Below are 17227 nucleotides of genomic sequence, written 5' to 3' on the forward strand. Positions count from 1 at the left end.
ATCCCAGATGACTGGAGGATAGCTAATGTGGTTTCTTTGTTCAAGAAGGACGGTAGGAATAGATCAGGTAATTACAGACCAGTCAATCTGATGTTAATGGTGAGGAGATTATTGGAAATAATTCTGAAAGACAGAAATAATCAACATGTGGAAAGTGAAAAACCCAAAGAACAGTGGGTGCTGGAAATCAGAAACAAAATCTGAATATTGCTGAAACTCAGCAAGTCCGGTAACATTGGTGGGGAGAAAGCAGAGTTAATGTTTTGGGTGCAGTAACCTTGATTGGACTGGAAGGACTCCTGATCACTGGACTCAAAACATTAATTCAGCTTTCTCTCCACAGATGCTGCCAGACCTGCTGTTTTTCCAGCAATTTCTGATTTTGCTTCTGAACACTTGGAAAATGTGGAGTCCTAAATTACAACTCATTTCCTATTTGGGAACATTTTCTCCTTGAATGCATTCCACTGCTCTGATATGGATTTACTTAAAGTGTTTCCTCACAGTCAACTCTAGCCAAATCATATTTGAGTGTATTCAAGAGGGCCTTTCTCCAGATTTTAAATTTGATTTTGGGCCTATCCTTGTCCTTTTTTATAACAATCTTGAATCTAACAGAGTTATAATTGCATCAGTTCTTGTTTTCTGTCGCCTTTTCTCTTGGGTTCGGGAGGTGAAATTGAATAATCAGCAGTTTAAGCACTTAGAGTAGAATCAAGGAAACAGCAGTTGAGTATCATGGATAAAATGCCTTTAGTGGGGGAGTTCAAGATTTTGATGCAAGTTGTAAAACATTTCAATCTAAAGTTATGGAAACATTTTTGCTTAGAATGTTATATCCATGCAGTTTTGGGTCAACTGTTGTCCCTACATTGAAACAATTTTCTTTTGTCTAGGGTACATTGGATGTAGGTTTGATTGATTCAGTCTGTGCTTTTGATTGCCCTGACAGGTAATTATTAACTTTTTGTTCATTTCTAGCAAATTTCAGACAATTGAGTTTTGTGGATACTGTCATTAAGCATGTAGAGTCAGAGTCCTACAGCACAGAGACAGGCCCCTTGAGCCCAAACGGATCCAAGTCGACCAAAATGTCCATCCGCACTAACCCCATTATCCTGTGCTCGTCCCATATCCTTCTAAACCTTTCCTATCCATGTATTCGTCCAACTGTCTTTTAAATGTTGTTAGTGTACCCACCACAGCCACTTTTTTGCTAGCAGCGCATTCCATATGCATACCACCCTCTGTTTAAAAAAACAAAGTTGCCCTTCAGGTTCCCACATATTCTCTCCCCCCTTATCTGAAACCGATGCTGTCTAGTCCTCAATTCCCCAACCCTGGGAAAAAGACTAAGTGCGTTTACCCTATCCACGTCTCTCATGTTTTTCTACACTTCCATAAGATTCCCCCTCAGTTTCCTACGCTCTAAAAAAAAGCCCTAGATTGTCCAACCTCTCCCTGTAATTCAACCTCTTGAGCCCTGGCAACTTCCTTGTACATTTCTTCTGCACTCTTACCAGTTTAATGACATCCTTCCTTATGCAAGATCACCAAAACTGAGCACAATACTCCAATTGCGGCCTCACCGATGTCCTGTACAACAGCAAAATAACTTCCCAACTTCTATATTCAATGCCCTGACTGATGAAGGCAGTGTACCAAAAGCCGTCTTCACTGCCCTGTCTGCCTGTGACTCCACTTTCAGAGACCCAATCCCCTGAATGCCAAGGTCCCTCTGTTCCACTACAATCCTTAAGGTCCTACCATTCACCATGAAACTCCTATCTTGATTTGACTATCTAAAATGCAGCACCTCACATTTATTGACATTAAACTCCATTTGTCATTTCTCAGCTCACTTCCCTGGGCAGCATGGTGGCTCAGTGGTTAGCATTGCTGCCTCGCAGCGCCAGGGACCCCGGTTCTATTCCACCCTCAGGAGACTGTCTGTGTGGCACTTGCACATTCTCTCCATGTTCTCAATTCCCCATGGGTTTTCTCCAGGTGCTCCGGTTTCTTCCCACAGTCCAAAGAAGTGCAGGCTAGGTAGATTGGCCATGGAAAATTTCCCGTAGTGTTGAGGGATGTGTACATTAGGTTGGTTATAGGGCAATGGGTCTGGGTGGGATGCTCTGAGGATCAGTGTGGACTTGTTGGGCTGAAGGGCCTGTTTCCACACTGTAGGGATTCTATGATTCTATGATTCCCCAGCTGACAGAGATCCTGCTGCAATCTCTGATAACCTTCCTCGCTGCCCATCATATTGCCTATTAGATTAGATTCCCTACAGTGTGGAAGCAGGCCCTTCGGCCCAACACGTCCACAGTGCCTCTTGGAGCGTCCCACCCAGACCCATCCCCCTATAACCCACACACCCCTGAACACTACGGCAATTTAGTATGGCCGATCCACCTAGCCTGCATATCTTTGGACTGTGGGAGGAAACTGGAGCACCCGGAGGAAACCCACGCAGGCACGGAGAATGTGCAAGCTCCACACAGACAGTTGCCTGAGGCTGGAATTGAACCTGGGTCTCTGGTGCTGTGAGGCTGCAGTGCTAACCACTGAGCCACTGTGCTGCCCTCTATTAGTGTCAAAAAACAAAGAAAATTAAAGTGTCATCCACAAACTTACTAATCATGCCTTCTACTTTCTTACCCAAATCATTGATAAAGGTAACACACAGCAATGGGCCCAGCACCAACCCCTGAGACACACCACTAGTCACAGGACTCCAGTCTGACAAGCATCCTTCCACTATTCTCTCTGCTTCCTACCATCAAGCAAATTGTGTGTCCAATTTGCAAACTCTCCCTGGATTCCATGCAATCTAACCTTCCAGAGCAGCTTACTGTATGGAACCTTATCAAAGCCCCTATTGAAATCCATATAGATTACACCTGCTGCCCTGCTTTCATCAACCTTCCTGGTCACTTCATCAAAGAACTCTAACAAATTTGTGTGGCATGATCTCCAACGCATGAAGCCATGCTGGCTACTCCTAATCAAACTCTGATTTGTAAATGCATGTGTATCTTATCCCTCAGGATCTACTCAAGTAATGTATCGATCACAGAGCTTACTGGTCTATAAATCCCAGGATTGTGTTTGCAGCCCTTCTTGAGTAAGGGTGCAACATTCGCTACCCTGCAGTCTTCTGGCACCAGACCCATGGCTAATGATATTGCAAATATATCAGCCAGGCCCCCCACAATATCTTCTGTATCCCCTTACAGGGTTCTTGGGTATATCTGATGAGGACCAGGAGATTTACCCAACTTCATGCATTCTAATACTTCCAACACCACCTCTACTGTAATATGGGCTGTCCCTCAGATATTGCCACTAATTTCTCCAAGTTTTCAAGTGTTCATGTGTTTACCATGGAGAAGGACAGAGGAGAAATATTTATTGAGGATCTCGCCCATCTCCTGTGTTCCACACATACATGTCCACTTTAGTCCTTGAGGGGGCCTATTCACTCTCTAGTTATTGTTTTCTTTTTAATATGCATAAAGAATTTCTTTGGATTCACCCTAATCTTTTCAGCCAAAGCTATCTTGTGCCCTCTTTTTCGCCTGCTGATTGCCTTTTTTAGTAAACTCCTGTAGTCCCGATGTACCTCCAGGGATTCTCTTGATCCCAGCTGGCTGTTCCTGAGCCATGATTCCTTGTATAATCGCTTGTCATCCAGGGATCCCTACTCCTGCCAACTTGGCCCTTCACCTTGAAAGGAACTTACAGACCTTGAACTCTAGCTATCATGCTTCTAAAGGTCTCCCACTTGCAGAGTCCTTTTGCCTGCATACAAGTTACTCCAATCAACCCCTAGAAGCTCCTGTCTAATTCCATCAAAATTCACCATAGCCTAATTTAGAACTTGAACCAGTGGACCGGTTTTGTCATTCTCTATAACTATTTTAAAATGAATAGCTATCGTCACTGTTCCCAGAGTGCTCCTCCACTGTCACCTCAGTCACCTGTCCTGCCCTATTTCCCAAGAGTAAGTTGAGTTTTTGCCCCTTCCCAAGTAGGACCATTTACATACTGCTTGAGGAAACGTTCCTGTACATATTTAACAAATTTCACCCTATTTAAGTCCTTGACACTATGGAGATCCCAGTCTATGTTAGGAAAATTTAAAGTCCCCCAATATGACAACCCTATATCTCCTGCAAGTTTCCTTGCATATTTGTTCCTCTAATTCCCATTGACTATAGTACAACCCCAATAACGTCACCATTGCCTTCTTATTTCTTAGCTCCACCCATAAAGCCTTACTGGATGATCCTTCAGTTATTTCATCTCTGTCCACTGCTGTGATTCTTCCCTTAATTATAAATACAACTCCCCCTCCCCTCTTTCCTCTACCTCTGCCCTGCCTAAAGCACCTGTACCCCAGCACATTAAGCTGCCAGTCCTGTCTGTTCCTTAGCCATGTTTCAGTAATGGCTATAATATCCCAACCCCACAAACCTATCCACACCCTGAGTTCGTCGGCCTTACCTATCACCCACTTGCATTAAAATAAATGCAATTTAATCCAACCGGCATTCCTTGCTGTCTGCCTGTTCCAGCCTGACCTGTCTCTTCAACTTGCTATTTCTGATTACTGTATCTTCTTCCAGCCTTACAATTGTCTCCGTGCTGGTGAGGACCCCACCCTCCTGCCAATCTATTTTAAACCCTCCCTTGCAGCACTAGCAAGTCTGCCCACCATGATATTGGTCCCTCTCCAGTTCAGGTGAACCCATCCCTCTTGAGCAGGTCACCTCTGTCCCTGAAAAGATCCCAATAATCCAATTATCTGAATCCGTGCCCCCTGCACCAATTCTTTAGCTACATTTATCTGCCGTATCCTCCTGTTCTTACCCTCACTAGTGCATGGCTGGAAGCAATCCAGAGATTACCACTGTCAAGGTCCTGGCTTTTAACTTTTTTTCCTAGCTCTTGATAATCACTCTGCAGTACCCCATCCCCATTTCTACCTATGCCATTTGTGCCAATGTACACAATGACTTCTGGCTGCTCATCCTCCCCTCTTGAGAATGTTCTGCAGCCACTCTGAGACATCCTGGCCCCTGGCACCTGGGAAGCGGCACACCATCCTGGATTCCCATCAGCGGCGACAGAATCTCCTGTTTTCCCCCTAACCATTGAGTGCCCTATCACTGAGGTCCTGTTTACCTTTTAATGTTTCCTGCATGTCCCAGAGCCAGTTGTAGTGCCACTGAACTGGCTACTGCTGCTTTCCACTGAGCGGTCATCCACCCCAACAGTATCTAAAGCGTATACTCATTTTCACAGGGAATGGCCACAGGGGATTCCTGCACTCTCTGTCTCTTCCCTTTGACTTTCCTGGTGGTCATCCTGCTGTTCTCTGCCTGCATCTTAGCTGTAACCACCTCACTAAAACTCTTCTGATGATCCTGAGTGCATCTAGCCCCAGGCCCAGCTCGCTAACACGGTCTCCAAGGAGTACTTCTCACAGGTGTACTCATCAGGGATCATATCTTGCAGGAGGAGCATGCCATCGCCTTTGGAAGTATTCTTCTGTTTGAAACTATGGCGAGTTTTAGTTTGAGTCCTCATTGCCTGCACAGTATTCCTTGGAGAGGGCCAACTTGGAGGCTCCTGCAGTCCAATTAGGGACAGTGTGCAGTCGCCATAGGTGGGGCATCAATCAAGAGAATCCACGGCTAGGAGAAGTGAGCAGTGTTTATGCAGATAGGACTCCATGCAGGTATCCTCTGAAGCCATTTTCAAATGTAGTTACCATTGTTAGACCTATCACTGAGGATGTGAACCCTTCTTGTCTTGGGTAGAACGGGCACCCTGTAATTGCTGGAAGGCAACACTATCCCCTCCTTCCCCATCAATCTTAGGTTGGTAACATCAGAACTGCTGTTACCCTATTTTTCATTATTCCAGACTTCCTTCATGTCTAGTGCTCCATAGCCTGCTGCAGTTCTAACAAGGCATCAATCCCAGTGAAGCTGCTGGCCCGTTTGAATGGGCAGCATCTTGGAGGGAGACCAAAATCATGACTACTCCAATTTGCTGGACCACAGATTGGAATGTGATATCCAGATAGTTATTCATGTAGTGTGTTTGTTAAATATTCTAGCATTGGCTTGCTTGTGGATTGGTAATATTTCAATTACTTTTAAAATTAATCTGAGATGAATTAATCAGTTAACCTCCTCTGATCAGACTGGAAAGTGTGTGGGAGTTTATACAATTTTCAGTTGAATATTTGGTATGTTACACACTAAGTTCCAATGTATGGAGCCAAATGATTTTTTTTGTTTCAAAGAGTATATAAGAAAAAAAGCCATAAATGTGGATCTCTAAATTTGAAAAATCTGTTGACATTGGGGTAATGGAATGAATTGTTTCCGTGAAATAGCAACATGGAAGTAAATATCTCACCTGCATTGCTCCATTCTAGATAATATACCCAAAAATCATGTGTAACCAGTGAATTTTTTTTATATATAGATCAAATTCATTTGTGATTATCACTGCAAATCGCATCTTGCACTGCAATGCAGATACACCAGAGGAGATGCATCATTGGATAACATTACTGCAAAGGGTCAAGGGAGACACAAAAGTAGAAGGTCAGGAGTTTATTATCAGAGGTAAGAATGTGACCATTTAAAATCTCAAAGTAATAAAGTCATCACTTTAGAGCACAAATGCATCCTGTTCTCAAGAAATAAACTTGAATTATAATCTGAGTTTCCCTTCTTAATATAACTCCATTACACAGCAGTTTTATAACCAGTAGACACGCTTACAAGATATTAATTTAAATTAATTTAATGTATAATTTCACCCAACACTTTCTGTGTTCTTCAAGGGTTTCTGCAATGCTAATCTTTCAGTATCTGACATTACTTTATTGCCTTATCCTACCCTGTAAGATCCTTGAAATCAAGAGCCTGTGGATTTAAGGGTTGCAACTATGTGATTTGTGGGAGGATTTTTGTTTTAAATCCTTCATGACTTCTCCTTGAATGCTTTCCAGTACTCTTGAACTGATTTACCTTTAATTAGCTGCTTGCTATGTGATTTGTGGGAGGATTTTTGTTTTAAATCCTTCATGACTTCTCCTTGAATGCTTTCCAGTACTCTTGAACTGATTTACCTTTAATTAGCTGCTTGCAGCCCACTTTGTAAAGCACATGTCAGTTTAAAATTGATCTTCGCCCCAAAACAGCCACTCCTTCCCTATCTTTACCCTTTATCAAACCCATTTTATACCTAATTGAACTTTCATTAAAACATTCTCCTAATCATCCTACTTTTATCTGCCCAGTTTTGTTTCCCTAAAGTTAAGACCAGTGCTGTACAGTTTGTGTTTTTAAAAAGAAAGCTGTTGCTGTTCACATTATGTAAGTTGTTTAATTCAGCCTCGTTTGGATAAATGACATAGTTCATTGATAGTGGTGCATCAAACATAATACTACATCGGAAACTAGTTTGTAAGAAATTAAAGGAAAACCAGTTCATCAAATTCTTAAATATAACTGGCACAGAATAGGATAAAACTATGAGGTCATTTTTGGCCATGTGTTTGCGGTCCTTGAAACCAGTTGTAATTGCAGTTTTCTCACTGTAGGCTGTTGAATGTAACAATTTAGAGAATTCATTGTCAAAGTTCTCTTAAAAGCTGAAAAGTGCACTTGGGTGAAATAAGTGGCAGTATAATGATATTTCTTCTGTGCTTTAAAAGGATGGCTGCATAAAGAAGTTAAGAATGGTGGTAAATTCAGTTCCTTAAAGTTGAAGAAGCGTTGGTTTGTCCTGACCTATAATTCACTCGACTACTACAAGAGTTCTGAGAGGGATGTAGCCAAGCTCGGAACCCTGGTACTGAATAGCCTCTGTTCTGTTCTGCAACCTGATGAAAAGATTTTCAAAGAATCTGGTAGGATTCCGCTGTATTTCCTAAAGAATAACTGTCCTAAATTTCTGTTACACAGATTTTAAATAAATGTAAATTTTTAGAATGGTGATACTTCAAGCAGACATTGTTAGTTGGCTAGATGGCTGTTTGTACAGTTAAAAATTGTACTTCAAACAGACTAGGTTCCTGTTCTGGCTGAGGTAGACTTTGACTTATTTCATTACCTTATCTGATTAATTGAAGGCAATAGCAAAGCACCATTGACTCAAATTGTCAGGGAAACAGCCGAAGATAAATCATCAGCTGACAGTGAGCCAAGAACCTGTTTTAGGCACAAAGACCTCTGAATGAATGATTGCTATTTTAGATACTGTGGTTGAATCTATGTTGAGAAACTATTTGTTGCAAAATCTTAAATATGACAACACAATTAACATCACAAAGTTGTAGATTAATATTTCCACAAAAATTATTTCAAATGTGCTGTTATTCAGAGCTTTAATCATCATAGGCACAACAGCATATTAAGTGTATACCAAAAGGTAATTTTTACATTATTTGCCCATTAATGAACCCAAGGGATCAGATGCTGATTTCAGTGGAGAATATTATGTGGTAGGATTAGGTTCAGTGTTAGTTTTATATACTATCCATTTCTCAACAAATGATTTGATTATTATTTGTTCCAGTGTTTCAGCATTGGTTGGGTCCTGCTTGAAAATGTTTCCCCCAGTACGTCCAAATGACTTTTTAACAAATGTAGTCCATGGCTAGTATCAGGATGTCACGTGAAAAAAGTTTGACGCTGGTTCCAGTTTTCCACCTTGTTGCAGAGGCAAGTGTTAATGCACAAATAGCCACACTTAGGACGTTTTTATAGGAAGTCTGATTTTCCTCTTTACCTTCTTGCATGTTGCAATTTCAAGAGTGTCTATTCTCCTTTCTCGCTGCCATCTTGAAAGAAGGTAACAAAATTTTGAGAACTCATGAGAAGTTTAAAACCTAAAGGTGAATATTTTGACACCCCCATATGCCAGTATTAGCAACTGAATTGTAGTGTAGATACATTCTTAATGCAATACTTGTCATACAGATCTGGCTTGCAAAGTCAAGTTGATGCTCACATTCACAAGCATTGCATAATTGTTCACATGGATCGCAGTACTTTTCCAATGGAGAAAGTGCCATAATGTATTTAAGGAAGTGCGGTTTTGTAGTCAATGGATGTAGTAGGCATAGCCTAAATATTAGGGCTAGGCTAGGAAACACTTCTGCACACAAAGGATGGTCGGGGTTTGGAAACTTTCCACAGTTGACACTAGATTAATTGTTAATTTTAAATCTGAGGCTTTTTGTTTTGATAAGCAAAGATATTAAGGGATATGGGTCAAAGGAAGGTGTGTGGAGTTAGGCCACATATTAGCAGTGATCTCATTGAATGGCAGAGCAGGCTCAAGAAGCTGAATGGCTTACTCCTGTTCCTCTGTGTCATGATTCTGTGATGTGATTTATTTGAAGTAGCAGACCTGGCTGTATTTCTGCTTCTGAAGGTAAGAAGAATGGTCTTCAACTCCCCTGTGTTGTTTGACAAGCACAATGCTTGAAAATTGAAACCTGTTCTGTTGTTGGAGCTGGGAACTTCTGTTCTGACAACTGTCCATTATGAAAGATTCTTGGTAGTGTGGATGTGCAAAGGGATCTTGGTGTCCATGTACATAAAGTTGCCACCCAGGTTGACAGTGCTGTTAAAAAGGCTTATGGTGTGTTAGGTTTTATTGGTAGAGGGATTGAGTTCTGGAGCCGTGATGTCATGCTGCAGCTATACAAAACACTAGTGCGGCCTCATTTGGAATATTGTTTACAGTTCTGGTCGCCCCATTACAGGAAGGATGTGGAAGCATTGGAAAAGGTGCAGAGGAGATTTACCTGTTGCCTGGTCTGGAGCGCAGGCCCTATGAAGAAAGGCTGAGGGACTTGGGTCCGTTCTCATTGAAGAGGACGAGGCTAAGAGGGGATTTAATAGAGACATACAAGATGATCAGAGGATTAGATAGGGTGGACAGTGAGAATCTTTTTCCGAGGATGATGACTTCAGCTTGTACAAGGGTGCATAGCTACAAATTGAGGGGTGATAGATTTAAGACAGATGTCAGAGACAGGTTCTTTTCTCAGAGAGTGGTAAGGGCATGGAATGCACTGCCTGCCAATGTAGTTAACTCAGCCACATTAGGGGCATTTAAACAGTCCTTGGATAAGCGTATGGATGATGATGGGTTAGTGTGGGGGGAGGGGCTTAGATTAGTTCACAGGTTGGCACAACATTGAGGGCCGAAGGGCCTGTTCTGCACTGTATTGTTCTATGTTCTATGAATGCTTGACTTGGCTATTGATCTGAGAACCATTTGAAGCTTTTTATGGGAATGTGTCTTTAATATGCTTTCTTATTCATTTACAAACCTAATAGGGACTTGAAGGATTACAGCTTAATTTCCCCAGAAGGCTTTTTGCTTAAAAATCAATAGTAATGAGTTTTAACTTGAGGTTTATTGGATAGTTGGAATTTAATGTTTTTTGATTATTTCAAAATAATTCTCATTGCTTGCATGGGTCTTGAGAACCAAATGTATTGCATACTGGAGGAGTGGGCCTCTGGCCTTTAAACAATGTGGAAGCTGCGTTACTGTGGTGGAAAACTGTGGTGCATTGTAAATGGCCTGTCTTTGCATCATCAGTCCTCTCTCATTCCATCTTGACTGCCAAAACACAGTGCAAACTTGATGCCTGTGTGAAAAGATGCAAAACCCCCATAAAGTTGTATGGATTAGATATGAGTGGAAAATCTTTCACAAAGAATTTGGCTCATGGATACCTTTCTGGTTCTATGTAATAACTAAAACAAATAGTTGCATCTGTTTTGCTGCTACATATTTCCTACTATATTTCGTATTTGTTTGTTCTTGACTGACAGGTTATTGGAATATCACTATATATGGCCATATACATTGTTATCGTCTTTACACAAAGCTTCTGAATGAGGCAACAAGGTGGGCAAATGCCATCCAGAATGTTATTGATTCCAAAGCACCCATCAATACACCTACACAGCAACTTATTCAGGACATCCAGGTAAAGAAATAGATGCAAAGTTACTAAATATGTAAAATTCCCTCTGTTTTATCAGGAGTATAATTAGTATTGGCTAGATGTAGGCAAGCATTTATTGTCCGTTCTTAATTGCTGTTAAAGGTGATGGTGAGCTTTTTGAATTGCTGTAGACCATGTAGTCTAAATATATCCACATTGCTTTTATGGATGAAATTCTAGGATTTTGACCCAGCAACAATAAAAGAACAGTGATATAAAAGTCAGTATGATGTGTTAATTAGGGAGGAACTCGTAATGTGGCTGTGGTATCATGCATCGGTTGCCATTGTATGCTAGATGGAAGTGAAGTTTGAAGGTGCTGTTGAAGGAGGTGTGGTGAGTTGCTAAAGTACATTGCTGCAATGTGTTGCATTTACTTTATTGTGCATTGGGAATGGTGCCAATAATTTTGAAGATGATGGTTGAGTGCCATTCAGGTAGGCACAGAGTATTCCACCACACATGTGCCTTCTAGATGATAAGCTTTGGACTACTCAGGAGGTCCCTTACATCCACAGCATTTATGTGGTTAGTCTAGTTCAGTTTCTGGCTAATGGTAATCCCCAGGAATTGCAAAATTCAGTGGGATAGGAAGAGGACGTGGCTAGGGTTCTTTTTTTAGTCAGAGATTATCATCACCTGGCACATGTATGACAGGAATGTTACTTGTTTCAGAATCTGATATGTTGCAAATAGGGTTGTGCATTGTGTGGTCATCGCCAAATATTCCCACTTCTGAACTAATGATGGTGAAATGATTATTGATGAATTAAATAAAAATGATTGGACCTAGGACACTATGTTGAGGGCTTTATAGCAGACCACTTAGAAAGCAGAGGTAGGGTTGGATACCAAGAGCATGGACTTACAAAAAGGTTGGATGGAAAATTGATTAGTAGATGGGAAACAAAGAGTAGGAATAAATGGCTATTTTCCAAATTGCAGGCAGTGACTAGTCGGGTATTGCAGAGTTTGGTATTAAGATCCCAGCTGTTCACAATATATATAAATAGGTGGGAGAACAAAATGTAGTAACTCAATTTACAAAGCTGGGTGAGAGGGTGAGCTATGAAGAAGATGGAGAAATGTTGCTGTGTGATTTGGACAGGCTGAATGAGTGGGCACATGCATGGAAGGTGCAGTATAATGTGCATAAATGTGAAATTATCCACTTTGGGAGCAAAAATAAGAAAGAAGATTATTATTTGAATGGCTGTAAATTGAGAGACGGGAATGTTCAATAATTCCCAGATGTACCAGTTGTTAAAAGGAGGTACTCAGCAGGCAGTAAAGAAGGCAAACTATATTTCCATAGTGCTGTTTCCTAATTTACTAGCATTTCCTCTAATTTTGTGGTTCTTGGTGCCCTTTACAAGAGGATTATTGACCTGCAAATTCTTTGATCATCTTTAACACTTTAATTAGATTATTTTTTAATCTTTAAGTGAATATAAATAGAATCTGTGCAATGACCATCATAATTTCACCTTTCTGATGAATCTGCACCACAGCTATATCTTGAGCCATTGAAAAGGCTTTTTGATTTGCAGTGATCACAACTGAATGAATTACTCCAGATGTGTTCCACCCTGAGGTTTGTACAACACAACATAACTTCCATCTTTAATCATCTGAGCATTCAAGGTGCTAATTTGAATGTCTGCTTCATTTTTAAATACTTTAGACTTTGTGAGAACTAGTATAGCCATTTCAGTGGTACTAATTTTAAGTATGAATCCTTCCTGAAAAGAATCACATTTCTGAGATAGGGCAATTACACATTACATCGATGAATCACTTTGCCGTTCAGTAAGGATCTGTTGTAAGATTCTGAGAAAGCATGGTTAGCTATGTTATGAGTGGTTGGGTTTTTTTTGGGAATTAGAGAAATAAATTTAATTTTTTGTCCCCTGAATATCAGGAAAACTGCCTGAATATTGATGTTGTGGAACAACTCTACAAAAGGAACCCAATTCTACGTTATACACATCATTCACTGCATTCCCCACTTCTGCCACTACCATATGGAGACATCAATTTAAAATGTGAGTAAGGAATATCTGTTGTAAACCTCACACAAGTTACATTTCCATAACAACTTTAATATTGTAAAATATCCCAGACTGTCACAACATTGTCAAAAAACATTTGATGCCAAAATATATAAGGATAGCTTAAAGCTTAGGTTCAAAGAGGAAAGAAAAATTGAATGATTTAGGAAGAGAATTCCAGAGCTTAAGGCCTAAACAGTGGAAGGCACAGCCACCAATGATGAAGTAATGGAAGTTGGAAATGATCATGTATTATAGAGTCATAAACTGGTTACAACACAGAAAGCAACTATTCATCCTGTTGAATCTGTGCCAACTGTCAATGATTACAATTCAACTAATCCCCCTGCCAACCCCTTCTCCTGTGCCATAGAATATAGAATAGCACAGCACAGTACAGGCCCTTTGGCCCACACTGTTGTGCCGAACTTTTACTCTAACCCTAAGGTCTATCTGACCTCCACCCCTACCTTATATTATCATCCGTATGCCTATCTAAGAGCTGCTTAAATGCCCCTAATGAGGCCGTATCCACTATCCACTCCTGCAATGCATTCTATGCCCCAACTGCTCTGAGTAAAGAATCTACCCCTGACATCTCCCCTTTATCTACTTCCACTCACTTTAAAACTATTCCCCCATGTAATAGCTACTTCCACCCTAGGAAAACGTCTCTGGCTGTCCGCTCTATCTATACCTCTGATCATTTTGTACACCTCTATCAAGTAACCTCTCATCCTTCGTTGTTCTAAAGAGAAAAGCCCTAGCTCTCTCAACCTTTCCTCCTAAGACCTTCCCTCCATTCCAGGCAAAATCCTGGTAAATCTCCTCTAACCTTTTCCAACACTTCCACGTCTTTCCTGTAATGAGGCAACCAGCACTGGATAGAATACTCCAGATGTGGCCGAACCAGGCTTTTGTATAGCTGGAGCATAACTTCACGGCTGTTGAACTCAACCCCTCTATTAATGAACGCTAACACACCATTATGCCTTCTTAACAACTCTACCCACCTTGATGGTAGCTTTCAGGGAACTGTGGACATGAACCCCAAGATCCCTCTGCTCCTCCACATTGCCAAGAATTTTTCCATCAACCCTCTATTCTGCTTTCTTTGTCCTTCAAAAATAAATCACCTCATACTTTTCAGGGTTAAACTCCAACTGACACTTCTCAGCCCAGCTCTGCATCCTATCAATGTCCCTTTGTAACCTAGAACAGCCCTCTGCACCATGAATTGTTCTTTTTAAATGCTTATCCAATTCCGTTTGGAATGCCACAATTGAATATGTATCATCTTCATTGCAGTGCATTCCAAATCCTAACTACTAATTTCTTTTTTAAAAGAAAGTTTTATTTCATGATCCTTTTGCTGTTCACTTTTTCAGTTTATATCCTCTGGTTCTCAACTCCCTCACCCAAAAGGAACACTATTTTCCCTCTTTTCTGTCTAGACCACTCATGATTTTGAACACTTCTTTCAAATCACTCAACCTTCTAGAAGAAGCTGAGGCTACACCCCTTCAATATAACCAAACAACGGAAATCCCTCATTCCTTCAGTCCTGTGAGCACGTTCAACATCTTCCCAGATATTTCGACATCCTTACAAAAGTGCAGTGCCCAGAATTAAATGCAGTACTCCAGTTGAGGCTAAACCAGTGTTTTGTACATTTTTTTTTCTTTTTGATATCCTGTACCTCTATAAAGCTCTGGATTTTATGTTTCATTGACCACTTTCTCAAAATGACTGAGCACTTCAATAATCCTTGACCTCTCCACTCATGCACCTCCTTGAGAATTGAATTATTTACTTAAGTCATCTTCTCACTACTATTTCATACTTCTCCTCATTTAAATTAGATGGCTGGGGGTTAGACTATTCACACCAACCTCAGTGTTCTCTTGAAAGCTATTGCTGTCAACTCACAATACCTCCAGATTTTATGTCATTGAAAATGTTGAAGTCATGCACTTGAAAATCCAACTCTGGCTTTTTGATGTAGATTAGGAAAAGTAGTGATCCTAATATCAATCCATGGGGAGTTCCATTATACACCTCCCTCCATTCCAACAACTGTTCACCACAGCTCCTATCCCTGTCACTCAATCAACTTCGTCTTCATTATGCTATTTTGCCTTTTATTACGTGGGCATTAACTTTGCCAACAAGTCTGTTATATACACTCCATCAAGCATTATTTGTAAGTCCAACTGCATTGCCCTCATCAACTCAAAATCTTGCTCCAATAACTTCAAGACTAGAAATACAAATTACTTTAAAGGATAATGACATTCCAATTTTTAGTGCTGATGTGGAGCCGTACCTGCTAACTAATCCACTAAAACTGCTAATAAACCACCCTTGATGTTCTGTGTATACATTTCACAGATTCATACAGTGCAGAAAAGGCCCATTGAGTCTGCACTGATATAACTATCACTAAAAGTGCACTGAACCTAATTTCCTGCACTTGTCCCATATCCTTGAATGTTATGATATTTGAAGTACTCATCCGAGTATCTTTTGAATGTTGTAAGGGTTAGAGTCTCTGCTACCCTCCTAAAAAGTATATTCCAGATTCTCACCACCCGCCGAGTGAAAAAGTTTCTTTTTCCGGAAATCCCCTTTGAATCTCCTGCTTCTTACCCTAAAACTATGCCCTCTCATGATTGATCCCTCAACCATGGGGAACAACTACTCTTTATTCACCCTGTCTATACCTCTCACAATCTTATACACCACAATCATGTCTCCCCCTCAGTCTTCTCTGGTCTAAAGAAAACTATAAAGTCCCTCCTTTATAGCTCAATTTCTCCAGTCTAAGCAACATCCTGGTGAACCTCCTTTTAACTCCCACTAATATTATCTCATCCTTCCTGTAGTGAGGTGACCAGAATTGCACACAGTACTCCACTTGTGACCTGACCAACACACTGTACAGTTCTAAGGAAGGGTCGCCGGACTTGAAACGTTAACTTGTTTTTTCCTTCACAGATGCTGCCACACTTGCTGAGCTTTTCCAGCAACATAGTTTTCGGTCCTTGCTCTTACACTCTTTGGCATGACTGATGAAAGCAAGTGTCCCATATATCTTCTTAACAATCTGACTCACTTGCTCTACCAGTTTCAGGGATATGTGCATAATTATCCCAAGATCAGTCTGATCCTCTAAGCTACTGGCCAATGTTCTGCCGTTCATTAAATACCCACTTATCTTGTTCCTTCTTCCAAAGTGCATTACCTCACACTTTTTTATGATCTGCCACTGGTCTGCCCATCTGACCAATCCATCTATAGCTACCTGCAACCTACAACCGTCTTTTTTGCTATTAACCACTCTACCAACCTTGGTGTCATCTGAAAATTTGCTTAACATTCTGTCCACATTTTCATTTGTATTGTTTATGTATATAACAAACAATAAGGGTCCTCATATTGAACCTTGTGGTACACCACTGGACACTGGCCTCCAATCACTCAAACAGCCTTCCACCACTATCCTTTGTGCCCTATTACTAAGCTAATTTCTGATCCATCTTGTCAAGTTTCTATCAATTCTATGTGCTTTAACTTTCTCAATCAGTTTCTCATGTGGAACCTCATCAAACTAAAATCCGTATAAACCACATCAATTGAACTTTTCTCATCTCCACACTTGATCACATTTTTAAAAAATTCTAACAAATTTGTTAGGCATGACCTCCCTCTGCCAAAACCATGCTCACTCTCCCTAATTAACCCAAGCCTTTCCAAGTGAGTATAATTCAGTCCAACAGAATTTTCTACAATAGCTTCCCTGCCACTAACCTGACACTCAGCAGACTGTAATATCCTGGTGCATCTTTACCACCCTTCCTAAAAAATGGTATCATGTTAGCCATCCGCCAGTCCTCTGGCACTTCCCCTGTGGCCAGAGAGGAATTGAAAATTTACCTCCAAAAATATAAAACATAGACCTGCAGAGGAACAGGCCATTCGGCCCACAATGTTGTGCCAAACACGATGCCAACTGAAACTAATCCCTTCTGTTTGCCATTGGACATATCCCTCCATTCTTTGTATACTCATGTGATTATCTAAAAGTCTCTTAAATGCTCCTATTATATCTACC

General features: G+C 40.8%; 1 protein-coding gene across 1 annotated transcript in view; it reads left to right on the forward strand.

Annotated features, from left to right (window-relative positions):
• The window catches only part of myo10 (myosin X), a 457994-nt gene that overhangs the window by 383387 nt on the left and 57380 nt on the right, over window positions 1-17227 (forward strand). Inside the window, exons 30-34 of the mRNA XM_059653796.1 lie at window positions 897-952; window positions 6505-6647; window positions 7745-7939; window positions 10887-11044; window positions 12984-13107. Coding sequence (XP_059509779.1) covers window positions 897-952; window positions 6505-6647; window positions 7745-7939; window positions 10887-11044; window positions 12984-13107 — 676 coding nt within the window. The remainder of the gene's footprint in view (window positions 1-896; window positions 953-6504; window positions 6648-7744; window positions 7940-10886; window positions 11045-12983; window positions 13108-17227) is intronic.

This window comes from Stegostoma tigrinum, chromosome 2 (genome assembly GCF_030684315.1).
Source record: "Stegostoma tigrinum isolate sSteTig4 chromosome 2, sSteTig4.hap1, whole genome shotgun sequence".
Taxonomy (NCBI): domain Eukaryota; kingdom Metazoa; phylum Chordata; class Chondrichthyes; order Orectolobiformes; family Stegostomatidae; genus Stegostoma; species Stegostoma tigrinum.